This window comes from Setaria italica, chromosome III (assembly GCF_000263155.2).
Source record: "Setaria italica strain Yugu1 chromosome III, Setaria_italica_v2.0, whole genome shotgun sequence".
NCBI lineage: Eukaryota > Viridiplantae > Streptophyta > Magnoliopsida > Poales > Poaceae > Setaria > Setaria italica.
In genome coordinates this window covers 7423254-7449489 of record NC_028452.1, presented here as the reverse complement: position 1 = coordinate 7449489, position 26236 = coordinate 7423254, and the positions used below count along the sequence as shown (strand labels likewise).

The window sequence follows — 26236 nt, the reverse complement described above, 5'->3', positions numbered from 1 at the left end:
CTTGTAGTTAACCTACTATTACCTTCCGCAAATGTTTTGGATTTTAATTCATGCACTTTTTAAAGACGCATCGCACCTTACTTAATTACAAAATTTTTCTACTACATGTAGCTCAAATGCTAAAAGGTATGCAAACTAAATTCTTGTGCAAGATTGGTAAGAAATCCGCTCCTACGGTTTTTTTTGCCTCGTTGCTTCAACTCATGGAAGGCCCAGTGGTGCACGTAGCATTTCCCCCACCTGGGCCTGCCCCTACGGCTCTACGCCTTCCGAACGAATCCGCAGGCCCGTCCGTCCCCCCACGACGTGTCCCTGGACCGGCGCGCCCCGCGGTCCACCTCGCCCCGCGCATGCCCCCGCCAGCCCCTCCCCACGCTCCACGTGTCCTGCCTGCACGTCGCCACCACGAACCGTCACGTGGGACCACGTGCAGACGGCCCCACGTGTCAGTGCCGCTACCCCTACCCGAGGATAAGGCCACCGAGGCGAGACGGCGTCAGTTTGCCGCTCCCGCGTGGGTAGGAGTTAGTCATGGCGTGTTTATCCGTCGACTAATTTTTAGATAGGGATGTTTGATATTAATTAGAAGGATTAAATGTGAATTAATTATAAAACTAATTGTATAAATCTGGCTAATTCGTGAGACAAATCTATTAAATCTAATTAATTCATAATTAGCACATTTTTACCATAGGATCACAAGATTAAATCATAAACTAATTAGATTTAATAGATTCATCTTACAAATTTGCTTTCATTTATACAATTAATTTTATAATTAATTTATATTTAATGCTTTTAATTAGTATTGTTAATTAGTATTGTGATAGTAACTAAACTTTTATCCGTGAAAACAGCCGTGCACGGCTGCACGCCCATACCCCCTCACTCTCCCCGTTTCCCGTCAGTTAACCGCGGTCAAGTTAACCCCGGTTACCTAGGGGCTGCCCGTCGGATAACTCCGGTTAGATGGCCAGTTTATAAACCGGCCTCCCCCTGGCATCCTCTTCCCCGTCCACGGCCGAGCCAAAAGAGCCCCTCCACTCCAAGAGAGTTCGAGATCGCAGCCACAGACCACCAGCAAAAGCCACCGCCACTGACGTTCCAAGAGACGTAACGACCATGATGATGATGGGAGAGGGAGCGCACGCGCCGCCGTGGCAGCAGCCGCCGGTCAGCGGCGGCGGCATGGACGGCGACGACGCGTCGCCGTACACTCTGCTGGCGGCGCTGCGGCATTACCTGCCGTCGAACGAGGCCGCGGCGGCGTACGACGAGGACGACGAGGAGGCCCTGGCGGCGGTGGACGCGTACGCCTGCGACGAGTTCCGGATGTACGAGTTCAAGGTGCGCCGGTGCTCGCGGGGCCGGAGCCACGACTGGACGGACTGCCCGTACGCACACCCGGGGGAGAAGGCCCGCCGGCGCGACCCCCGGCGGTACCACTACTCCGGCACGGCGTGCCCGGACTTCCGCAAGGGCGGGTGCAAGCGCGGCGACGCGTGCGAGTTCGCGCACGGGGTGTTCGAGTGCTGGCTCCACCCGGCGCGCTACCGGACGCAGCCCTGCAAGGACGGCACCGCCTGCCGCCGCCGCGTCTGCTTCTTCGCGCACACGCCGGATCAGCTCCGCGTCCTCCCGCCGCAGCAGCAGTCCAGCCCGAGGGGCGGCGCCGCGTCGTCGCCGCTCGCCGAGTCGTACGACGGCTCACCGCTCCGCCGCCAGGCGTTCGAGAGCTATCTCACCAAGAGCGGCATCATGTCGTCGTCCCCGACGAGCACGCTCGTCTCGCCGCCGAGGTCGCCGCCCTCGGAGTCCCCGCCAATGTCGCCGGACGCCGCCGGCGCGCTCCGCCGCGGCTCCTGGCCGGGGGTCGGCTCGCCCGTCAACGACGTCCTCGCCTCGCTGCGCCAGCTCCGCCTCGGCGGCGGAGGCTCGCCGAGGTCGGCGCCGTCCGGCGGCTCGTTCTTGGCCGGCTACCCGTTCGGGTCCCCCAAGTCCCCGGCCGCCCTGTACAGCCTCCCGTCCACCCCGACCCGACCGTCCACGGTGACGGTCACCACCCCCTCCGGCGCCACCGTCATGACCGTGGAGCGCCTCAACCTCGGGCTCATCGGGGACCAGGAGCTGGTGATGGAGAGGGTGGAGTCCGGGAGAGCCCTTCGCGAGAAAGTCTTCGAGCGGCTTAGCAAAGAAGCCACCGTGCCCAACGACGCCGCCGCCTCCGCCAACGCAGAGGGCGCGGCCCCAGCCGCCGCCCCGGACGTCGGCTGGGTCTCCGACCTCATCAACTGAAGAGTGTCCAGTCATGGTAAGTGGGGGAAGCGGAGGCAGCGCTGCACAGCTGGAGAAGAAAATTCAGAAGAAGAAAAAACCCCAAAAAAAAGTTATTTTTTTCTTCTTATTGCCAAGGTTCTCCTGATCCTTGTACATATGTTCTTCCTTCCTATGTGAATATTCTTGGATGGTGGTTGGAGGGAGGGGAGGCAGAGAAGAAGGGCCGGGTTGATTTGTTTTGGGGCTTCTGATGGTGGCATGTCAGTGAAGGGAGAGAGACAAGTTGCCAACAAAACATGGTAGAGGTGGATGGAGAAGATATGGCGAACGACCATGTATATGGGTTGTGTAGATGTACATAGTGCCGGTGTTCGTGTGTGTGTCTGCGTGTGTGTGGAGGTGGAGCATGGCATGGCGGCGATCCAAGACTGAAGAAAGAAGGTGACCAGGATCCTGATCCACGCCGCCGGCTGCACGGCCGCCTCCGGTGACCTCGCCGACCGGCAGGCCGGTGGAGCTTCTAATTTCTACCACTACGAGCGATTCCAGAACGTCCTAAGTTGATGCTTATTGTTTCTTATTCCGCCGTTGATTCTGTTATTGTTGCCTTTTTAAGATCGACGAGTTATTTACTGCTCTGTATTTCACCCAATGTATTTTCCTTAATTGATCGATCTACTGCTTAGTACGAAGCATGTACTTACTACCTTGTACCATGTACTATTTTTGCTGATAAGGAATTAAACCCCGCCTTGTTAATTAGTTGATCTCACTATTGTCCCCCTTCTAATGGTCATCGCTCATGTGAGTGATTGTCAACTGTGGCCTGTGAATCCTGATGAAAAATAGGATTCGTCTTTTGAACTAACTGTGCTATCCTCGTGCTCCGCCGGGGTCGGCGACGACGACGATGAGCGGTGAGGTGGTTTGCTTCTAGTACCGGGAGCTGTCGGGGCGTCGCTGTCCGGTGGCTGGGGGGCGAGTCCGCTTGGCGCATTCCCGGCGACGTCAATCGATTACCTGCCGGCGGTCACTGTTGCGCGTGCGATTACTACTTGGTCGTCTCAGACGCTCGAGCGCACAAATCATGGATCCGATTGAATTCAGCTTCAGATGGCTAGTACCTAGCTGCCTAACATCGTCCTTGTGTACGTGTTCTTTCCAGGCCGCAGAGCTTGTGCAATCACCCCTGATCATGATGAGGTGTCCGGCAAATCGTCAGAATTTTAGGGTATGCGTTTAATTGGCACCCAGTGTTGCCACACTTTTTTTTTACTAGGACGGTTAGCAGAAAAATGGCTATGTAAGTTTAGGCAAAGTTAGGAAAGAAAACTGTATACAATTGACATGTAAAGCAATTAAGCTATGATCATGAAGATAAGAAGCTATTAATTTGCGACAACAATCAAACACTTGCTAACTAGACTAATATAAATTAAGCTGGCTGCGGTTATGTTAGGGGTGACAAATTTAACTTTAGCTCTCCCCTTTCTGGCTGTCCTGCGTGAGCTACTTGAATTTTTTGCATTTTGTGCAAATTTCATGTAAAACTCTTGCGTTTCAAGACAGACCTGTTGAATCCAACTAGCGTCGATGTCTAATTGTCTATCATATTTCTCAATCGACTTGCCACTCGATTTTTGGCCTCCTGATTTCCATCTCCGAGTTGCAAATCCGGAGGAAAGTTTGTGTGCATACTACCGACCATTAGCTTTGCACAAAGAGAGCGTACAAAATCACTAGTTAGAAAGATGGTTAAGAGCAATGCCCAAGAAGGAAATCCAAGGGCAAGAGATGTTTACTTGCAGGAGGTCCATCTCATTGTGATGTGATGTGATGTGGATGCTGTGTCATGATGGTCCATGGGAGCATGAAAGACGCTGCTTTTTTATTCAGGGAACTCCTAGATGCGTCTTTCCTTGTGCTTGCTCGCTGCTCTCACTCCATGCTTAAGAGTAGGAGGTGTGGGGCTTGCGCCTGAGCTGTTGCATCCGAAGAGGAGGAAATGTCCAGACGTGCTGGGTTCCCAGAGACAGCGAGCTAGTCTTTATTAAGCTCCAATTAAGCTTTACTCCTTTGAGAGGCATTCGCTAGGCCCACCCACACCATGCTGGTTGGCATGGCTACAATTGGGAAGCTTTCTATCATGGCGCCTTATACATTCCTAGGGCTCCATGGGAAGGAATTATTTCTTCCGAACCGTTCGACTCCTCCAACTCATTCGTACAGGTAGCTTCCTCGCAAAAAAAAAAAAACAAAAAAAAAAACAAATACAGGTAGCCGTGCGGTGGATGTATCCAGCGCCACTGCGCCAGAGCACACCGGCTGCGAATGCCAATGGGCATGAATACATGATGCAGCGCCGCAGCGGCTGTACTGTGATCCGATCCGTCGCAACAGCACTTGGCACAGTACCGTGAGCCAGGAAGCTAGTCATGGCGTTCTTGTGAGCGAAGTAAAGCGCGCGGGGGAAGGAGCAGCTGCAGGGCCGTGCACCGGAGGCATGGGAGGGCATCAGAGGCGGCCCCTGATCGGGAGGCAATCAATGGCGCACACCGATCTTGCCTTGCTTTCCTGCAACGAGATGGACCATGGCCTGGGTGGATGGGCACAGGGCCAAGGGGAGACGAACTGGGTGATGATCCAGGCCGGTGAGGGGGGGCCCTACACGCCTACCGCTACAGATACGGAGATGCAAAGGCAAAGCAGCCCTGGAGAATATAATGCAAAGGCAAAGGGCGATGGATTTGGTAGGGTGCGACGGTGCGTGCATCTAGCTACTCCACGTTATCGTAGCTTGTACCTCTACTGTTGTAGACTTGTAGTGTACTGGTACTATACATTTGTACAGTTATACGGTCTCTGCTCTCTTGAATTTCTATACTGTCGCTAACTAACGTAGAAGAGTTAAATTAAAACTGCGGTTTTGTTTAAGTAGGAACGTTGGTCCGGTGATTCAACGGCAGCACGCAAACTGGTACTACTACTGTTGTCCATCGTCGTCGCCATCAGGATTGGACGTCGGGGGAGGAAAAACCAGCCACGAACAGCCCGTACCCGCGCTCTCCGCTCATCGTCATCCGCGAAAAAGTCAGCAGGCGCAGGCCTTTGTGCATCGATCGCGGGTGATTCAGAAAATAGGCTAGCCAAATTGGCACACTCCGACAAAAATCTTACCATGGGAGGTTCGTTTAAGACATGTGAAGTCACCTAGAATTCCTAGGTGGATAGTCTAGAAAAAAGAGAAATTTTAGAAATTCTTAAAAAAAAGCAAAACATTGATCGATCGATAGATTGAAATCATTATAGCCTTTTGAATCTATTATGTTTTCTAAACAATTACCCACCTATGCTATTATGTAAATAGCCTAAAGTAACCCCTAAATCTACATATAAATTACCCACCTCTGCCATTATATAAAATAAATTAAAGTAACCCCCTAATCTTCATCCAAATTACCCACTTATGCCATTATAAACAATATTTAAATAACCCCTAATTTGCAATTGAATTGCCTACCACTATTACTTAAAAGACTTAAAGGAACCCCTTAAATTGGCATCTATATTACCCACACATGCCATTATTAAAAATAATATGGGGTAACCCTACGTTTGAATCAAATAACCTTAATTAAAAATATACAGCAATATATTTCTAAATCATCTATATCTTTCACTATTAGTATACGATATAATAATTAAGGTCTATACGCATGAGGTGTGTCATCATTTATAAAATATAAAGTGATAAGAATATAGATTTTTATGCTAAAATTGTATCTCAAACTTAGGGTTCATTAAACAAATTCAAGCGCATACCTGCGATGCAAAGTGAAAAGTCAAAGATTATAAATATGGTTGAAAATATTATAGAATACTAACCATTTATAGGGATATAAAGTGATGAGAATATAGATTTCTATGCTAAAATTGTATCTCAAACTTAGGATTCATTAAACAAATTCAAGCGCATACCTGCGATGCAAAGTGAAAAGTTAAATATTATAAATGTGGTTGAAAATATTATAGAGTAGTTACTAACTAAAATCTATCACAATTGGATGAAGATATTAAGTATATATCTACATAAGTATTGTGTTTGAATATTTAACGAATGAGAGATAGCTTATGGTAATAGTTTTGTAGCAATGTAGTCTTATTTTTTTCCATTGGAGACTCCGCATTAGTTCCCACGAGACAAGCTAGAAAAAAGAGATAAATTCTCATAAAAATTAAAAACATCAAACACCAATCCTGTAAAATCTAATAATCATAGCCATTGATCTATTATATTTTCTAAAAAGTTACCCTCCACTGTCATTGTGAAAATATTCAAAAATGAGCTCTAAACCTATATCTAAATTACCGAGCTTAGCTATTATAAAAAATAACCTAAAGTAACCCCATAATCTTCATTCAATTTACTAATACACATAAAGTATAACTTAAAATGTCATTCTAAAATTTTATCCATGTTACCCACGTGTGTTGTTATTAAAAATAACCTAAAGTAAACACCTAAATATTAATCTAATTATCTTCATGTGCATCATACAGAAATGTTAAAAAGTAAACTAATATATGATTCTAAATTACCTATTTATGTCATTGTTAATATAAAAATACTAAGTTAAAGTATATACACATGATGACTACCACCATTTAGACCATTTATACATGTATGTGAGGAATCAATGAAAAATATTGATTTGTATGCTAAACATAATGTATGGAGGATTGGAGGTGTGATACAAAATGGAATAAGTACGAATATGGATGAAAACGTGCATAGAGTAATTATTACTTAAAAATCAATCACAACTGGACAAAGATAGGTACATATCTATATAAGTATTATGTTGAAGTATTGAAAAATAAGAGAATAGTTGGTGAACAATTTTGATTATTAGCTAGGAATTTAATTTTTAAATAATTTTCAAATACAATAGCTTCTTAAAAAATTAGCCCGTGCGGGAGCACGGGTTGATGGACTAGTATAAATAAATTAAGTACATTTTTGAAACGAGAACAAACTAAGGGGGTGTTTGGCTCCCATGTGCTAAACTTTAGCACCCGTCATATCGGATGTTTGGATACTAATTAGAAGTATTAAATATAGTCTAATTACAAAACTAATTACACAGATGGAGTCTAATCTGTGAGACGAATCTATTAAGCTTAATTAGTCCACGATTTGATAATGTGGTGCTACAGTAACCATTTGCTAATGGTGAATTAATTAGGCTTAATAGATTCGTTTCGCGAATTAGTCAAGGGGTTCTGCAATTAGTTTTATAATTAACTTATGTTTAATCCTCCTAATTAGCATCAGAACATCCGATATACCCTGCTAAAGTTCAGCACCTCGTATCCAAATTTCCTGCTTGCCGCTGATTACTTCCTGCTACCTACGTACATAGTCCACATCAAGCCAAGGTATCGATCGATCGGATAACTAAGAATAGATCGATTCATGGCATCTCACTGTCATGGTAGGGTCAAAGCGCATGAACTACTGGTAAACTAATTCTAAAAGCCACACTGTACTTGCTCAGCAAGCATTCTTTTGACTATTCCGGAACGGATTTTGAACTCTAGAAATGCAGGATTTATGGGATGGAGGGAGTAGCTTGCAACCATGCATATCCGGTCCGGCTCTCCTCATGCAACTTGCAATTCTTTACAACGTTGTACTACAAGGATAGGATTGCTACTGCCGCCAAGGCTAAATATCTTCTACGAATCTCTCTATTTTTTCAGCATGCGTGCCTGTTGTTGTTAATTTCTTCCTAGGTGGACGGCGACCGCGTGCGCCCTGTGGATTGAAGTGCAGTTGGGAGGATTTCCCGCGGATAAGGTTGTCACTATCTCTGGCGCCAAAAAGCTTCACCCCTTGCTACTGCATGCTTCTCAAGGCTGCTATGCAAGTCTACCTAATATTCTATAGTAGATAAACCTTAGCAGTCAATTTTTACCTCTTTTCTACGCCACCTAGCTTCACAATCCACAGTTTGACAAAGCCGTGTAGAAATAATCCAGCAGTCCAGCGCACATAACCCAAGCATCATCCATAGTTTCATCTTTGATGTATCCGAGGAACGACTCCTCTTTCAGTTTCAGCACACATAATCCAAGCATCCACAGTCTTTTGGCACTCAGTTTGGTGACGATCAGAGCAACTTTTCTAAAGCTGTGGGCTTGAGCTGTGATTAGCTCCATTGACTGGCTCTTGTCTCGTCGGCTCAAGTCAGGCAGAAGACAGTTATTGGAAGAAACAAAAAAAAAAAGCTCCATTAACTGCCGCTGCTTTTACTTGCTACCAACGTACTAGATCTAATGGTGTATTCATCTTTACCTCCGAGAAAGCATACGACTTTGCAGCGTCGACCATGATTGGGAATCATTGGACGCCACACACCATGCATGCAGGTGCAGAGCCGCATAACAGCAGGCACATCAGATCGAGTTGATCACCTAGGACAGTTCGGTTCCTCGGCCCCTTGCTTTTCTTCAATGCGTTTGATGGAAAGAGGAAGGGCAAATGCAAGTGAAAATGCTTCGCGTACAAAGTTTCGGCAAACAACTAGTTTCAGCTTATATTGATGGCTTCTTTTTAAGAACTACTGATGTGTGCATTTCTGAACAGTAGCTTTTCCGTGCATAAGGTACGCCCTACCTTGAACTTATATATCGTTTTGGCTTTCTAGATTCATAGTATTTACTGTGTATCTACACAAAAGTATATATTTAGGTATATAACTAAAACTATGCACCTAGAAAAGTCAAAACGATCTATAAATTGGGACGGTGTGAGTAACTTATATTGCATTAAGCCGCTAATCATATTTAACTCACATGTCCATCCCATTTGACCGGCGTATCTGCACAAATTCAACAGTAAAATATTATTTAGATCTCACAAAAAAGCATAATATCATAAATTCAATTGCGACATTAGTTTTTTTGGTAGCCGTATGAATTTTGACATAGAAGCTACCTTCAAATGATGATATAAATAATGTATAATGGTGCAAGTGTGATGCAGTGCATTTTTTTATAGCTGGGTCTTTAAATCTTTGAGGTTCTCAAACAATTACTCCATACACTATGCACTGTAAGAATTAACCATGCAAATTTGTAGATGAATAAGAATTCCGGCAGTTGCAAGATATAAATAAAGAAAAAGGACCATGAGGCAAAGTCTACTCGGAACACAACAAACTGGTCTTGGACAGAACCCTGTCGAGCTACTCTACATCCAATGGGTCTACATGCACCTTCTTTCACTCTTTCCAATCACAATGCACAATAAACAACAAAGGTGAGCATTGAGCACAAGAAACTGAGTGAAAAAGAAGGATCTGAATGCTTCTGAGTATGTATCAATAAACTTTCAGTGAGTTAGGAGTGCCATAATTTTTTTATTAAAACAATGCAGGGAGGCAGAAAAACACCTATTATATTTAATAGATACAGAAGTAAAACCCAGATTAGGGAGTACACCACCCTTAACGAGAGGAGGAGTACAGCAAAAGCTACAGTCATTCCGACAACACCACACCTAAAAATGAAAATGGCTACAACTACCAACAGAAATAATCGCAACCACATCACCCTCGGTTGAGTCCAAAGATCGATGACTCATGATCCCACGTGAGCTTGAGGCCTTAGAGAGCTCCTTCAGTGCCTGGGTGGTGATCAATCAAAGTTGACTAGCTAGGTACTCCAAGGAAAGGTGAACGGTGGTTTTCATAGTTGGGTTAAAGATTTCTGGAGTTGGATGACTAAAATCAAACTCAAGTGATAGTTCGATGGTAAAAAAATGAACTTCTTACTTATCTATAATCATAATCTTTACCCTCTGCATCGCGCCATAATGTTCCTTCAATATGTGTTACTTGAAGCTTTAGCTAAAATAACGCTTGAATTTTGAACGATAGTCACTAGTGACGGTTCTATTGAAGCAAGGTAGACTAGAAATGGTGATATTTTTCATAGAACAACAAATATCTTCCATATCTACCCTACCAACAACCACAAGCACCTCGATCATTATGCAATCCATTGAAGTTTGTGCATGTCAACTTCGGGGAAATTTTAATCCCTAGCTAAATTTCTAAGCTAGTGGATCGAGTTGAGGAACTTTGTTTTATCTTGTCCAATCAACTTAAATAAACATCACATTTAAAAACAAAATTGCATTAAAGAAAGAAGTCTCCATCCTCTTGTGCTTTTTCCTTGTCATGTGAAAATACGTATAGGATTGAAAGGTCTTGATAGTTACTACCCGATCGCCTTACCGATCATATACTAGCAAGATCGTCTATGAATGCACTATACTGTTCAGTACTGGTCTTTCCAAATTGTTTTTGAAACCCTACGCAAGGAGTGGAATATTGTACTAAGTAGGTGCTCTTAAACTACAAGACATGCAACGCTACACCAAAAGTTCCATAACTAAGTCACTTTGGGAGCATAAAAATAGAAGCGAGGTGGCACAAGGAAACGGAAAGGATGACTTGGTTAGATCTCGTGTGTCGTGTGATCAGCCGGCAGCATCGATTTCGATAAGCAGTGGGAGAAGACCAAGTTGGTGAAAGTGACCACCATAGATGGATGGGAAGGCGTATTTCATGGGTTTGAAAAGAAACAATAGTGTTAGCATATTTAACTCCAGATAAAGTACAACTAGCCTTAAAAGCTCAGCCGGCTCTTGCGACCGAAGATCTTGTACCGCAGATCTGTATTATTTTTGTTAAAATTGTTGCATTTGAACTGAACTTATGATATAAAGCATTGCTGAAGCAGTTGCAGTGATTTTTAACAAACCAAAAAAAATTGTGTGGCGACAAAAATAACTTGATTGCTTTTCAAAACAAGAAGCAGATAAAATCTGATTTGAATGTCGTAGCAACATATGACAAATTCTGAAAACATTTTGATGATGCTCCTTTATATGAGTACCATTCATGTAATAACATTTTAGTTCGTTTTTAGTTGTGTAGGAGAGAGAAAATGTAACTGCCAACATAGTATATATGATACAGAAGAGATAACATAACTCATTATCTACACTTCTTTTGAGAAAATTATCTACACTCTTTAGATGTACCAACTACCTACCTTGTGTGCAATATCAAACATTGGAAGCTTTGACAGATAAGATAAACCGTATTTAGCGAGATAATATCATCTGAAAAATATACTATGTATATACTTGTGCATATCCTTATCACCATAACATTTTTTGTACTTCCATGTAACTTTTTTGAACAGTAGGACTGACAACCTAGAGAATTGAATATGGTAGCAGGTCTTCTCCCTAGAAGAACGAGGACTTTAAAAAAAAGGTAAAAATACAAGTTGGCAAGGTGGCATTAACAAACTTGGCTGTTGATCCTAATTAAGCTAGACTAAGAGGTAAAGGAGGATTAGGGCTGGCAGATTAATTCAACACTCGTGTCTCTTTCCCCCCTTTTTCCGGTTCAGGATCTCTTTACGTCCATCACCTTTATCTTTTCAGCCCTGTCAATACGAACCCAGAGGAATAACCACGCAAGATAGCCTCAATACGTGTCACTGCCACATACCTCAAAGACTCTGATGGGGCACATATAAAATGCCACACCAGCAACTCATAGACGTTGGGGTGTGCCATGTCAACGTGTGTAGGGGGGTGGGGGAAATCTAAAGGGTTAGGGTACTAATTTGCTTTGATGACTTTAGTCTCTGTCTCCAAGAATCCTGGTACTAGTGGATTAGGAACTGCCCACATACATACTACTATCTCATGGTCATGAGATCGACCAGACGACCACCATAGAAATTTCACACGAATTTTGCAGAAATTTAAAACCTGCGGGGAATAATCCCATTTGTAAACCGCATGGTGTTGATGCTGTTCATGCAGTTCATTTGGGCTTAATCCTGAAAATATACGAGCTTTATTTCCATAGATATATCCTGAAAAACTCTTCGTACCCACATAATTGATCACTTTGAATTTGACCAAATAGTAGTTGGGTTATTGGCGTAAACATAGTATACCACAGATGGTGAAACAAACCAGATTTTCATTTATGAGAATCCGACTCCCTGCACCCTTGTGATAGTCCCTGGATCAGTAGCTATCACGTACAGAACTCACTTCAGCATAGTATCATTTCCATACAATAATATCAGAGTACAAGATTTAATATTTACATCCGAATCAACTCAGAATATGAATACCGTACAAGCCCCTTGGGCTAAACGACAAGCAAAACTCATACGTAGTGGTAGCTAGGCCTTCAAGTCTTCATCTTCGATCTTCACCACATGCATCCTTGAGCGAAACAACACGACCTTTCCTTCATGAATTCTTCATGATCGGACTTTCACTCCAAGTCCATACCTGCACACTCACGATCTGTCCCCAAGGAATGGGACAGGTCCACGTCACCATCCGTATGCAAGCTTTAAGTGGCCTAATACTACTATTCAAAAGTAGTCAAGGAATAGGCTTGGGTTTCCTTTACAACATCAAGCATAAATAATAAACTTCCATGTCCATCATACCATTCTCTCATCACATCGGGCACACCTGCCTCGACAGGGTCCCTACCACCAACATCCTATCTCCTTACTAGGGTCGAGGCGAAGACTCCCTCTCTTCGCCTCTCAATAACTACAGTCGGATTCTAAATGGAAAGGGAGCAATTTCCCCTCTTCCCGATTGCAGTTGCGGCTCACCACACACAAGTAGCTATAAGGGGGAGGTAGATATTTCCCAAAAACAATGGAGAGCCGTCGCGACACAGGGTTGTCCACGACCGAGGATGCGGCTATACGTATAGTTTTAACTCTGCAGAGTGTGTACACCTGGACCCATCTCAGAGTAAGACAACCGGTGATCAGCCGACTGAATATCACTCTACCGAGCGAAGAACTTAGGAGTTACGATACTATCCTGCATCTGGGCTCGGATGCGATCCCCCGCAGTGGACCACCTCGAAACTGTGAAGCACTCCCACCGGGGCCAATCGGCAGCAAAAGCAAATCAGGGGGCAAAAGGTCAACACCACTCCCCCTGCACTAATACTCTATCCTACAACAGGTATGGCACCGCACTTGCCAGTCTCAACCCGGGCCTAAACCCATAATTTGGCGAGTGGTGTGCATGTTTAACATATTCTAGTGAAGCATGGCAACCCACTCGGTTTCAGACCAGGGCGAGCTCCTAACTTCCAAAAGCGACACCACAACATGGTCCGCAACGGTACCCATACTAGGTATCACCCCCAACTCCTATGCTCCTCAACCATGTACTCGCAACAAGTACCAAATAGGGAACATCCGAACATAGACCCCAAGCCCCCAATCCAAAGATTGGTTTGTGTAAAGCTCACCCCCGTCAAGTATCCCAAAATCACCTTCTCTTGCCGGTTTTAATCCCGCACATGCCAAGAATCCTAACCATAATATCCCATACACATGCAAGCATTGCACACACATCATATAATAGTAGTATGGTAGTAGGTCGATCAAGAATTCAAGGCATAAAGTAGGCTATGCAAGGTTTATCATCATCATGTGAAGAAATAAAATGCTAGCATACTAGTTAGCAATGCCTAATGGGTATTCAAATCGAATGGGCGTGAACCTGGAGTTGCTTTCTTCCTCGTAGTGGTCCTCGAATGGCTCCGGCTTTGGCTTCAGCTCCAAGTCTCCGGCAAGTCCTAATTATGCAATTACCATAATTACCGGGGTCTATTTGCAAAGAAAAAAAATCCAAAAGAGATCCATAGAAGATCCAAACAAGAACAAGGACTAGTCTATTGCGTGCTTCATGATTTTAGAAAAATTATGAAACTAGTTTCATAATTTTTGGAGTTAAGATGAATTAGTTATGAATTTTTGAAGTTTAAATCAATTTTTGGATTTTCAAATAATTCGCAAAAATAAGAAAAATCAAGGGGGGACACGTGGCAGCACCAGAGTGCGCCACGCATCTCGCTGACATCATCAGTGGGTCCGGCTGACATCAGCATTGACTTGGTCAACAGGTCAACGGTCAATGGGTCAAAGTCAACGGGTCCATGGGTCAGTGGGTTTATAGGTTGACTTTAGACTAGCTGTTAATTAGCTTTTAGGCTTAGGTGGTGTCTGTATGTGTGTTGCGTGGCGCTGACTCATCATCCACGTGTGGGCTATAGGCGGCTATAGGATAGTTGTAGGGTGGCTACTAGGCAGACGTGGCAGTCCACGTGGCCCTTGATGTGGCAGCCGCTAGGTAGGTTCAGGGCACCGGGATCCATTGTGGCCTGTGTGGCCACTTCCACCTGTGGTCCACGGTGTGGCCTGGACCCAGGTAGGGATTTTGGGTGCTCGTGGGGCGTTCGATGAAATGCCACGAGGCATTCCGCGGCGGCAGCGCTCGGCCAGGAGGCGGCCTGTCAGGCGGCCAACGTTGCTCGACGACGACGAGGCTCCAAGCAGCTCTGTCTAGGGAGGAGAAAGGTTTGGCCTTTGGCCGAATTTCGGTAGCGGCGCGGCTCAATGGCGGCGCAAGCGTGTAGCGATGGCGGAGCGTGTCCGCGGCGGTTTTCAAGGCGACTCATGTCGCACGACTGTGGCAAGGGCACGGCCACAGCGAGTTCAAGGCAAATCCTTTGGCTTTGCCGGGCTGTGGCTTTGGCTTGCGTGTGCGCGGGCCTGTGACTCCACCATGGCCGCGTCACGACCATGCTGGCGCGCATGGCACCCTAGCGTTCCAAGGCCGCGGCGGGGCGCACTGCTTGGGACATAGTGGGGGTAGCGAGTAGCGGTGGCGTGTGGCACCTGCAAGGAGAGGTGGCTTGATGGCCAGACAGAGCAGGAGCGCAGAGCAATGGCGACGCAGCGGCACGGGCACAAGTGCGGCGAGCACGCGGGTTTGGGGTCAAGCCCCGATCGCAGCAACGTCTCGGCATGATGATGCCCGGTCAAGGAGCAAGGGCGCAGGGCAGGTGCTCGCCCGTTAGGCTTGATGACGAGAGGATGCCGGTGCGGTGGTGGGTTGTTGCCGTGCAGGGAGCGCGGCAACGTCGTCGTCATCGTTGCTCCTCGACTGCGACCTCTGATTCCCCTCCTCCCTTGCTCCTTCTTTTGACGGCGACACTGGACTTGGGAAAACCCCAATTGCGGTGCGAGACCGGGAGGCGGTCGGTGCGGGGTATTTGTAGCCCGAGGGCTAGGGTTTGGGCGGCCACGGACAACGGGGAAGAAACGGGAACAGGGGGTGCAGGCGGCTGACTAGCACGACCTGCTGCTAAGCAGCAGCGGTGGGGAGGCTTCATGAAGGAGGCTGGCGGTATGGGCCGCGGTGCTAGGCCGGCTCGGTGGGGTGGCGACCTTTGGCCCAATGGCTTAGGCGGGTTGGCTAGGTAGGTTAGCAGGCTGGTGGGTTTGGTTAGCTGGGTAGGCTAATATCTTAGGTGGGTTAGAGCCCAGGTTAGGATAGGTAGATCAGTTAGTTTAGATCCAATTCAAATTTAAATTTTAGAATTCAAATTTGAACTCTCAATTTAAAATCCAAATAAATGCCAAATAGAAATCCAAATAGCACTCTAGCAACATATGATCTTAGGACTTTCAGTTTAATCCAAATTAATTTAGGAATTTTAGGAGAGATTTAATGAAGACATTCTTATAGTTTGAATTTTCACGCTACTATCAACAAAAATTTTGAATTTTACCTTTTTGCAAAGACAAGCATTGCAAAATTGCAGGATGTTACAGAAAGTGTCGAGACATACAGAAGGAAACAGCAACCACCAGTCCTCACTCATGACATTAACTATCAGTTTGAGTCAGGTTTTACGGGCAACCACAAGATTCAGTTCGAAGCCAACATCAGAGTTCAGATCAGTACCTGCCTGCCATGGCAGTCATGATGGACGTGGAATTCGTGATTGATATAGCAGCAGGTCTAAAGAGTAAAGACCAAAACAAATATCAACATCTACACAGCATGACTCAACAGGCTATGATAAGATTGAAAATGCCTCTGATAACTCCACCCGAATTAATAATTATGCGTGGTAAGAAACAGTGATCTCTCTGTAAATTAAAGTGAAGAGAATATGAGACAAATGAAAAGCCAGAGGAGAATAAGGGAGCAGTGGGCGACGTCAAGCGATTCTACGAAAGCATTATATGTTACAGTCATGACTAATGAGATCTGCCACTAGTGTTCCTTTCCTGCTTTACCTAGATAAAAATATCCCAGCAGACCACTCGAGTGCGAAATCAATCTGAAAATAGCGAAAGTACATTGCAAAACTTGATGCCGTCACAAGGGACATAATCCCAGAATAGAGGAGACATCAAATATTTATTAAAAACAGCAGGTTATCCTCCTCCACAAACTAACTGTATGATCCTACTATAGTGAAAAGAAATATTTGACTGTGTCAGAACAATCCTGTAGTCCGAAGCGAAAAAAGGAGTTTACCAATTATTTCATACCACACATTCGTCATCCTCCAATCGAAGTCATGGAGTGCACATATCCATCATCACCTGACCAAGTTAGCTTTGCAATGCCACCACACGTCAAAAGGAAGAATTAGCCTTTAACTGTGCTTAAGCGCGAAGCTCCCCAATAACTGATAGCAAATTAAAGCACCGTCACGCGATAACTGGCTTTCTTCAGGCACCATATACTGTATCCTGACCAGCCGTATCAGTGCTCAGCAGTGACATTCAGACACATAATTAGGCCCATCCTCAGGAAAGCAACCGGCAGCAGGAACAGCTTCTTTTTGTGAACTCTGAAGAAACAAGCAATTAAAGCCACAAGAACCCGTCACTCAAAATCGCAATCGGTGCAAGGACAGTCTAGTCAATTATGGATCTTAACACTGGTGCTGGATCCTTCTGGCTCATACTTTCAGATTCCAAAGATGCCCCCATGTACATAATGTATGCTGAATTATTGTTGTGTGCTACTGCAACTGCACCGGCAGATGCAGGTGTCACCTGATGAGTCCACAAGGTTTTGCAGCCGTTGGGAGCTCCATCGAGTCCATGGCCGTCGCTTTCTGAGCCAGGACCCTGCATTCTGCAAAGAAATAGACCCCTGCGTCATGCGTCAGTGATCCCGGTCCGTCCATGTGTGGCACATTTAGAGGGCAACATGTTCCCCAGTCACCCGGTGAGATGTGAAGGGTGCCACATCTTCCAATGGTTTGAGTCCCTTTCCGGGTCAGGTAAAGCCATCGTCGATGCATCAAATCATGAGTGCAAAAATCAGCTCTTGCGTTTCATTTTCACGAGGGATCTGATCTGGAGCTGCTGGACCGGCCTGCTCTATCTCTGCATTGATCGATCACATACCCATGGAGTGGAGGGCATGTAATGTAACTGCTTGTAGACAAAGGTTAATTATCTTGATCCTGAAGTTATCAGAAGTATCAAATTCCATCAAGGCAATCAACACACATTACACGGCAGAATTCGATGACAAGATATCAAAGGACGGTACGATATGCGTGATGCTGCTAAAGTGGGAAGCTAGTGCACTGACTGCCTACCTTGAGAAAGATAAATTGTCGCCATGCTGAATGTCTGCATCGCACGGCCACGGCTGCTTTCAATCGGCATCGCCACCGCCACCGAGCACGATCTGTCCATGACACCTAGCACACCAGGAATCAAGCCGGAATCAAGGAATCGATCACGAAGCATGATTTTTATAGGCAATTCATCATGTCATGGTCATCAGCCGATCTGAAGCCTTCTGCCAGCCCGGTAATAGTACGACGAGACACTTTGCTACTGTTGTACAGTCTTCTACTAGTACGATTCTCTGGTAGCATATGATTAAGGTCGGCTCATGCAAGGCAGAACTAGTGGACATGAATGGTAGTTAAACGTACTGAATGGCAGTTAAATCTTAATCAAAGTTGAGGAGCAAGACATGTCCACAAAACAAAAACTGTAACAACAGCCTCTTTGTTAGCAAATAAACGAATAGGGCCCATGCACACGCAGAACTCCCCCGCGTCGTCCGCTCAGGGCGACTCGGGCGGCCACCCCATCCGCCGCCGCCCAGCCCTCGTCCCCCTCCCTCCCTGCCTCCACTGCCGCCGGAGCTGCCCTGTCCGAAGCCGGGCAAGCAGCGAGGAAGGCGGCGGCGGGGCCACCTTGCTCCTTCCTCTCGCCCAGGCCCCTTCTTCCTCCCCCTCCTAGTTTCTTGCCCCGGCGGCGGCGCGCTGATGGCCAGATCCTTCTCAGGGAAGGCCGGATCCGCTTGTATGGACGCCGGATCTGTGCTCTGCGGGGCCTGAACGCCGGCATAAGCTATATGTCTTGCTTTGATGCATTTCAGTTAGATTCAGCAGGAATTGACAATTTTTCCCAGTTCTGCAGGAGCTTTATAGGTACGGAAAAGATGACGAGAGCGACGAAATGTAGGAGTGCAAGGAAGCTGAGTAATATAGACATACTTCCAAAAGACATACTTCACTGAACTTTACTCATCTTCACTGAAGATATAGTTTTGCTTCGCACTATAAAAGGATACCGCTTTGTACAACATTGACCATATCAACATGATCACAGGAATACAGTCTAGGTATTTAGTTTCTTGAAGCAGCTGTTTCTAGGTTGAAGCCTGTGAACGGCATTTCACTCTAGGATCATATTTCATACACAAGTACTCAGTGCTTTCAAGCGGACCACCAGTAATGATGCCAACACCTATGGATGGTTCTGGTTCAAGTTACTGAGAACATAATTCTATTGTCGAACTGGAGTGGTTAAACCACCAGCAAGCAGACGACAAGATGAGAGAAATTTTACAGTGCTCATCAATTTTCCAATGGTTAAAAAGTAGAATGAACCTGCTACAATGAACCAAAGCGGCACCCACCTTGCAAGCCGCGTCTCGGAGGACGCATGGGAAGGCAAACCCTAATGAGCAGAGCCCTCGCGGAGGTCGCTGCCTCTGCGTGCACTGACGCGCGGCGCGGCGGAGGCACGGACGGGAGATTGATGATGATCGCGGGCAGAGGAACCGACGCGGCGCTGTAAAGAGGCCTTTCTAAAGCATAACAACAAACAGCAGACAAGAACAGGCCCATGTGGCCATGTCAGCCCATTACAGTCTAGTCGAAAACCCAGAAGGCCAGAAGCCCATCAATAGGCCTCTCTCTCAATTGAACCAGCAGGCCACCCATTAGTAGCATTTTCTTATGCGTTTCAACCATTTTTAGGGTAAAAATGCTTTTCGACCCTATTAGGAAGAATGGGCCCAATTTCGCTCTAGTGGGCCGTACCGGCCAACAACTTTCCACTCACCCTTTTAGCCCGGCCCAATGACGCCGCCTCCCTTTTTATACCGCACGATGCCTCAACCCTCTCGCGAGCAGAATCGCTTTCGGCGCCGCCGCATCCGCCGCCGCGTCCCGCCACGCGCTGTTCTTCCCGCCGCCTCTCCCCATGACCACCTCCCGCCTCGTCAGCTTCCTCCGCGGGCCGGCGAACTCTCCCGCCCCCTCAGCTCGCCGGGGACCTCGCCAACCGCAGCGCCTCAGCTTCCCGCAGGCTGGCGAGGGGATGCGGCGCGTCTCCGTGGCATGCTCCTCCGCCAGCGGTGAGGACGAGGGCATGACGTACAAGGGCGCAGGCGTGGACATCGACGCCGGCACCGAGCTCGTGCGCCGTATCCGCAAGATGGCACCCGGGATTGGCGGCTTCGGCGGCCTCTTCCCTTTTGGTATTCACTGTCATCACCTTAGCTTTGCTAACTTCTCCTCCTCATTGTTATGCTGAGTTCTATTCTGTGCTTCTTTCTGGTTGGAAAAAATAAACCCTTTTTTAAGGGTTGTTCTTGCTGCATGTGCGGCAATCCCCAACTCAAGCGCGGGGAGTAAGCATTGTGTACTGTGGTTGCGCTTGGACGCAAGGCCTTGATTGGTGACTAACTGCAAACAATTTAAGTGATTTTAGCTAGTGAAAAAATGAACGATATTCACGGTTCTTGTTTACTCGAGATGTGTCAGTGTGACAAGTCCGACGTTACTTATTAGTTATGAATTAGGATTATGCTGAGATGCTCTCTGTGACATGTCTGACTTGTTTGTTTGCTGCTGCTCACTTGGATGCAGCAATATACTTATGCCATTTTTTTGGTCCTTTCTAGAGTTTCTGAAATATTGATTGCTTTCCTGTTTCTTTGGTTGAACAGGAGATCATTACCTTGTTGCTGGCACTGATGGTGTAGGGACAAAGCTGAAGCTTGCTTTTGAAACTGGTATTCATGACACAATTGGCATTGACCTGGTATGTGCCCACTTGCTATGTGCACTGTTTTCCTTATGTGGTACAGTTACTGAATGGTTTTAGGTCATCGTGGCAGGTGGCTATGAGTGTCAATGACATTGTAACTTCAGGTGCAGAACCAATGTTCTTCCTAGATTACTATGCTACCAGCAAGCTTGATGTTGACCTTGCAGAGAAGGTACTATCAATATTTTTTTGCTCACTTAAACACAACAAAATTTCCTTTTTAATGCTTATTCTGTCGTTTTTATGCTCATGGACATTTTGATTTTGCCTGTAATTTCTTTATGAACTATGTAGGTTATCAAGGGGATTGTGGATGGGTGCCAACAATCAGATTGTGTTCTCCTAGGAGGGGAGGTGAGATTTTCTGAAATTAAAATGATTCAACAATTTAACCTTTTGGTGTCTAGCAAGTCACAAAATCTTTATGTGGATAGATTATATCTCTTCCACTGTGGTATTGACATAAAAATTTGGACATTTATGCTTGATGTCTGAGTCCTTATACATGTATCGGGAGTAAGCGTAGTTTCAACATCATGGAAATAGGTTTCCGTTGTCTTAAGATATATAATTGCGTAGTTTACGAAGGATGGATCAAATGTCTTCCACTGTGGTATTGACAGACAAATTTGACCATTTTTGCTTGATGTCTTAGTTCTTATACATGTCTTGGTAGTAAGCTTCGTTTCACATCATGGAAATATGTTTTTGCTCTCTGAGGATTTATAATAGCTTATCTACAAAGGTTATCAGAACGCCCAACTGAAAAATGTCAGTCTGTAAATATTCAGAATGTTTGGTTGTTTATATCCTTTTATTTCTGCATCATGGAAATAGTTTTTTGTTATCTTAAGATTTATAATAGCGTATTTACAAAGGTTATCAGAATGCCCAACTGAGAAACTTCAATCTGACAATATTCAGACTGTTTGGTTGTTTATGTTCTTGATTTCGTAAAAATCCAAATGAATCCACCTGTCTATCTAACATTGATTCAAACACCTGAGCTATATGTATGGATTACTTTTGTTATAAGCCAAAAACAATTGGAACTGATTATGGATCAATTGACCATTTACAGACAGCAGAGATGCCTGGATTCTATGCGGAGGGTGAATATGATCTAAGTGGTTTTGCTGTGGGTAGAGTGAAGAAGGATAAGGTCATCGATGGAAAAAGCATTGTTAAGGGAGATGTCCTTATAGGTCTTCCTTCCAGTGGGGTTCATTCTAATGGGTTCTCTCTTGCTAGAAGGTATTGTACCTTTTTGATTTCCACCTGTTTCAAATTTGTATGGTTTATAATTTATTTTCTTTCAGTTACTGTCCTTACTACTCTTTAATACATCTAATTACTGATGGCTGAAAAATCCTTAATGTTGAAGAGTACTGGAGAAAAGCGGACTTTCATTGAGTGACCAACTCCCAAGAAATGATGGCATAACAACTACTGTTGGTGAAGCTCTTATGGCACCAACTGTCATCTATGTTAAGCAGGTTGGTTCAATGGTGTGCTTATGTGATCCATATATCATATATCCTTCTGACTTCTAAAGAACTTTTAATCCACTTGAAACAAAAAAAAGGTACTTGAGATAATTAGCAAGGGTGGTGTTAAAGGGCTAGCCCACATTACTGGTGGTGGATTTACGGACAATATCCCTAGAGTATTTCCTTCTGGACTTGGGGCGAAAATTTTTACTGGATCATGGGAAGTGCCGCCTGTCTTCAAGTGGCTTCAACAGGTTAGAGCTAACAAATCATGAGCTTTGGCCTATGATTTTTCAGCATCTGCAAACATTGAATTCTCTGCTCCTAGCTCCAATAGTCTTTTAACACTTGTCATTTTGACTTTCATAGGTTGGAAACATTGATGATGCAGAGATGCGGCGAACATTCAATATGGGCATCGGAATGGTTCTTGTGGTAAGCAGAGAGTCAGCTGACAGAATTATCGAGGACACCCGTGGATCAAATCATGCTTATCGCATTGGAGAGGTGATTGAGGGCGAGGGGGTTCATTACGTCTGACCTTTTAAGCCTTCATAGCTTGTAGCGGCTTGAGACTTACTGGTCGTCTGGGCAAAGCAGTCCAGTTTATGTAGGCATAATCTTAAGGGGTTTAAGTTCTCCGGTGATAGTGGTTCTCCACTTCTACTCCCACAAGAAACGTGGGGGGGGTAACCAAATAATGTTTAAATCGTTACACGAGAACTTGCCCCTAAACGGCTGATATTGGTATTTGGATCTTGTTGAGAAGAGCGCTTGTGGAAATGCACAGATGTCCAGGATTTCCTGGGGAGTAGTATCAGTTTTGTTTGAGTAAATTTAAAGAGCTTGTGTGGTCTTAACCTGCATTTTAATCAATTGCAAGCAACTACACATACTTCGCCTATATATTACATGTAAACCGATTTGCTAACACTGCTGGTTTGGGTGCAAGTGATTTTTGAGGTCAAGTGATCAACATGCAACGCTTGCCTTCTTTGGAACGAGGATTTTGTGTTGAATTCTGCTCAAATTGGAAAACGAGCTTCATGATTAAAACACGCAACACTTGCCGTAGGCTTGTTATTAAATGCTTGTTTGTCCATCTTTCTCAAAAAAGAAAAAGGTTGTCTGTCCATCATGCACCAAGAATACTTAAGCCACACCTAAATTAAATGAGAGCATGCTCAAGTTATCAAAAAGTAATGCTAACAAACACTAGAAATCAGAGTTCCCTGCAGCTTCATATATCCCATCTCCAAGATAAGTCATTGGTATATGATATATCCCATATCCAATATATGTTATCGGTATGTATCCCATCTCGAGGACATGTAATATGTTACCAGTATCATTAGGACATGGTCAGCGTAACTCAGTATCCAAATAAGCAAATCAAGTAGAAAGAGGCCATGAACTGCTATAAATAGAACCCATGCGTCGCCACAGTCCATAAGCATCTACCAACATCGGCCATCAAAAGAAAGATGACTAGTGCTAAGGCACTAGGGGTGTCGTGCCTCCTGGTCGTCCTCGCCATCTCTCCTTCCCCGGCACAGGCATACCAGGTTCTGGACCTGAAAGCGAAAGTGTTGCACAAATGCATGATGTACATCGAGAAAACAGGTGAGCTGATGCCTCAACGCTCGTCTCCCTGCTGTGACAAAGTGAGGAAAGCAGACGTCCAGGACATCTGCAACAAACTTACAACTGCCGAGAAGGCGCGAATCAAAATCGAGAAGTGGGTTCAGGTCACAAGGAAATGTGAGAATCCATTGCCCGTGGGGTTCAACTGCGCAGGTCGGTTTATATTTCCAGTATTTATGAAAATAGCCTGCACAGCTTCACTCATGTTTTGTTGTACCTTTCGATGTATGTGGTTTCTCCTTTTAGTCTTGTGAACACTAAACATGAAAAGCTTTCTGTGAGCAGGTTACGTTGTTCCAGAGCCACCCTCGCCGCCGCTGCCACCTCCACCACGGAGCGCCTACTAGTTAAGCACTTGTTGGAGAGCTAGCAGGCTCATTCGAGAAATATTTCGCAGCGTGTGTAAATCCTGCAACTCAAATTCCCTGCAAACACCCAAACTACTCCCATAATTTGGTTGACCCAGATGTCCGGTGTTGTAATAAAGAGTAACGAAGCCGAAACTTATCTTTTGCAACCTTATTCAATGTATATGATAAGAATGACAACTCATAGCTGCGAAGATACTGAGAATAACAAATTCCAACCGCAACAAATGTGAATCTTTCACACACAACGTCCAGTCCGAATACTCTTCCCCTTTTCTCACTTTGTAAAATCAGCTATTGATAGATCATACAACACCTTGTGCAACATCGAATCGAATATAGGCTAACACAACAACAACGAAAACCAACGCTTGCAACAAAGGATGATGTGAGGAACACAATATTGGAGGAGTTTGCTGCAGGCAGTGGCATGCTCCAAGACCTTAACAAACTTCATCTGGCTCAAGAACCCCATGCTCTTGAGCTGGCTAACGGTTTCGCAGACGCGGATCACATCCTCACGCGTACGCGCTGCGCGCAGCCTGAGGGCCTCGCAGTACGCACCCGCCATGATCTCCGACTGCACCAGCTCCGTGCTGGGGATGATGATTCCTTTGTTGTCGTTGGCCAAAATATCGATGCAGGCGGCGGGCACGCAGGGACCATCGTCCTGCTGCGCCTGCACGGTAGCGAGGAGCCGAGGACCAACAATAAGGTTTGTGGCAGGCAGCAGCATCCCCATCATCGGCCTCGGCAACAACTTGATAATTCCCGGCACCATTCTCGACCAGGCCGTGGGATTTGGGATGGCTCTACGGACTACAGCTTCTTGGTCTCTACTATCTGCCTCTACTCGTACAGCCATGTACTTACCTTCTATAACGAGCAAGGAATTAAAGTCGCGTACGTGCATGCACGATGGCTGGCACTCTTATAGTTGCCATGTTATAATAGAGATGACATATTTCAAGCAGTAGTTTTAGCACATCTTGTACCTTTACTAGAACCATAAAGCTACTGCACCCTCCATTCCAAAATATAGGTCTCGTTAGCTTTTCTAGATATATAGATTTTGCTATGTATCTAGACATAGCCTTATACTTAGGTACATAGCAAAACTTATGCATCTAGAAAAACTAAAACGATCTACATCTTGAAAAGGAGGGAGTAGAAGATATAGATATTCTTGTTATCTATCAATAATAATCTTAATAAATGAGGCTGTATCAAAGATTCCATGGGGCTATATCTTTCATCAGCGCTTCAAATGAGAAGGTATCCTAGTTTTTTTTCCTATGAACACAACATATATCCTAGTCATTATATTTCATTTTTGTTAATAAATGCAAGGCCGCAAGTATGCATGGTATCCTCTGTGTATAGGATACGGTGCTGCTACCATGGATACCATGACACTGAATAAACTAATAAATTCTGAAACAAATTGCACAAAGGGGCCTGCACTGCACGCGGCCGCTATACATAGAGAAGTAGAACCAGCTAGTGTGGAGTGCACCACAGATCGATCGTTCACAACAAAGAAGAAATTAAGATGGCTGGCAGTGCAAGAGTGACAGGAGCGTACCTGTGCTGCCTCACCGTCGTCTTGGCAGCCATGTGTTGTTCCTCCTCCTCGTACGAGGTGCAGGACTTGAAAGACGACATCATGAAAAACTGCAGGTTTTACATCGAGAAAAATATGGGCAGCACGTTTCCGCCGGAGGAGAGTGTCTGCTGCCAGGATGTGAGGCGAGCAAACGTCGCAAATATCTGCCAGGAGTTTACTGACCAGGACAAGGAGAAAATCGCGCTGCACAAGTGGGCTGCGGTCACAAAGGTGTGCAGGAACGCCTTGGCCGCAGGGACTAACTGTGCCGGTTACATTGTTCCTCCGCTGCATGCGTAATCATTGTAATTAATTAGCTTCATGTAAGCCCACTTGGTTGGGGCGTGCTCAGCCGAGAAATATATGAATAAATTATAGATGTGATTTAAATGTGTGCATCGTCCGGGAATCTGCGTAGTGTACCGTAATATAAGTTTGTGCGTCGCTATCTTCTTATTATATGTGTTTTGTTCATGCATATGATCTTCCGGTGGTATTTAAAGGAAAAACAGCCAATTTTCCCAAAAATTAGTCAC

General features: G+C 45.3%; 3 protein-coding genes across 3 annotated transcripts; all 3 read left to right on the top strand.

Annotated features, from left to right (window-relative positions):
- Positions 1–999: 999 nt before the first annotated feature.
- LOC101757530 (zinc finger CCCH domain-containing protein 35) lies at positions 1000–3044 on the top strand. The gene has a single exon (XM_004960854.3). The coding sequence runs from the start codon at positions 1123–1125 to the stop codon at positions 2293–2295; it is 1173 nt and encodes a 390-aa protein (XP_004960911.1). The 5' UTR covers positions 1000–1122; the 3' UTR covers positions 2296–3044.
- Positions 3045–19661: 16617 nt separating this feature from the next.
- On the top strand, positions 19662–22958 carry LOC101757143 (phosphoribosylformylglycinamidine cyclo-ligase, chloroplastic/mitochondrial). The gene is made up of 8 exons (XM_004960853.2): positions 19662–20020; positions 20492–20586; positions 20663–20764; positions 20887–20946; positions 21674–21846; positions 21977–22088; positions 22178–22336; positions 22452–22958. The coding sequence occupies exons 1-8, from the start codon at positions 19744–19746 to the stop codon at positions 22620–22622; spliced, it is 1149 nt and encodes a 382-aa protein (XP_004960910.1). The 5' UTR covers positions 19662–19743; the 3' UTR covers positions 22623–22958.
- A 590-nt stretch (positions 22959–23548) lies between these two features.
- Positions 23549–24318, top strand: LOC101756725. The gene is made up of 2 exons (XM_004960852.1): positions 23549–23879; positions 24012–24318. The coding sequence occupies exons 1-2, from the start codon at positions 23567–23569 to the stop codon at positions 24071–24073; spliced, it is 375 nt and encodes a 124-aa protein (XP_004960909.1). The 5' UTR covers positions 23549–23566; the 3' UTR covers positions 24074–24318.
- The last annotated feature ends 1918 nt before the right edge of the window (positions 24319–26236 follow it).

Bases quoted from the DNA above. Each gene is read 5' to 3' on its own strand.
- LOC101757530 (XM_004960854.3), top strand. From the start codon at position 1,123: ATGATGATGATGGGAGAGGGAGCGCACGCGCCGCCGTGGCAGCAGCCG.
- LOC101757143 (XM_004960853.2), top strand. From the start codon at position 19,744: ATGACCACCTCCCGCCTCGTCAGCTTCCTCCGCGGGCCGGCGAACTCT. The intron at 20,587-20,662 runs GTATGTGCCCAC...TCATCGTGGCAG, and splicing joins ACACAATTGGCATTGACCTG to GTGGCTATGAGTGTCAATGA. The intron at 21,847-21,976 runs GTATTGTACCTT...TTAATGTTGAAG, and splicing joins GGGTTCTCTCTTGCTAGAAG to AGTACTGGAGAAAAGCGGAC.
- LOC101756725 (XM_004960852.1), top strand. From the start codon at position 23,567: ATGACTAGTGCTAAGGCACTAGGGGTGTCGTGCCTCCTGGTCGTCCTC. The intron at 23,880-24,011 runs GTCGGTTTATAT...TTCTGTGAGCAG, and splicing joins CGTGGGGTTCAACTGCGCAG to GTTACGTTGTTCCAGAGCCA.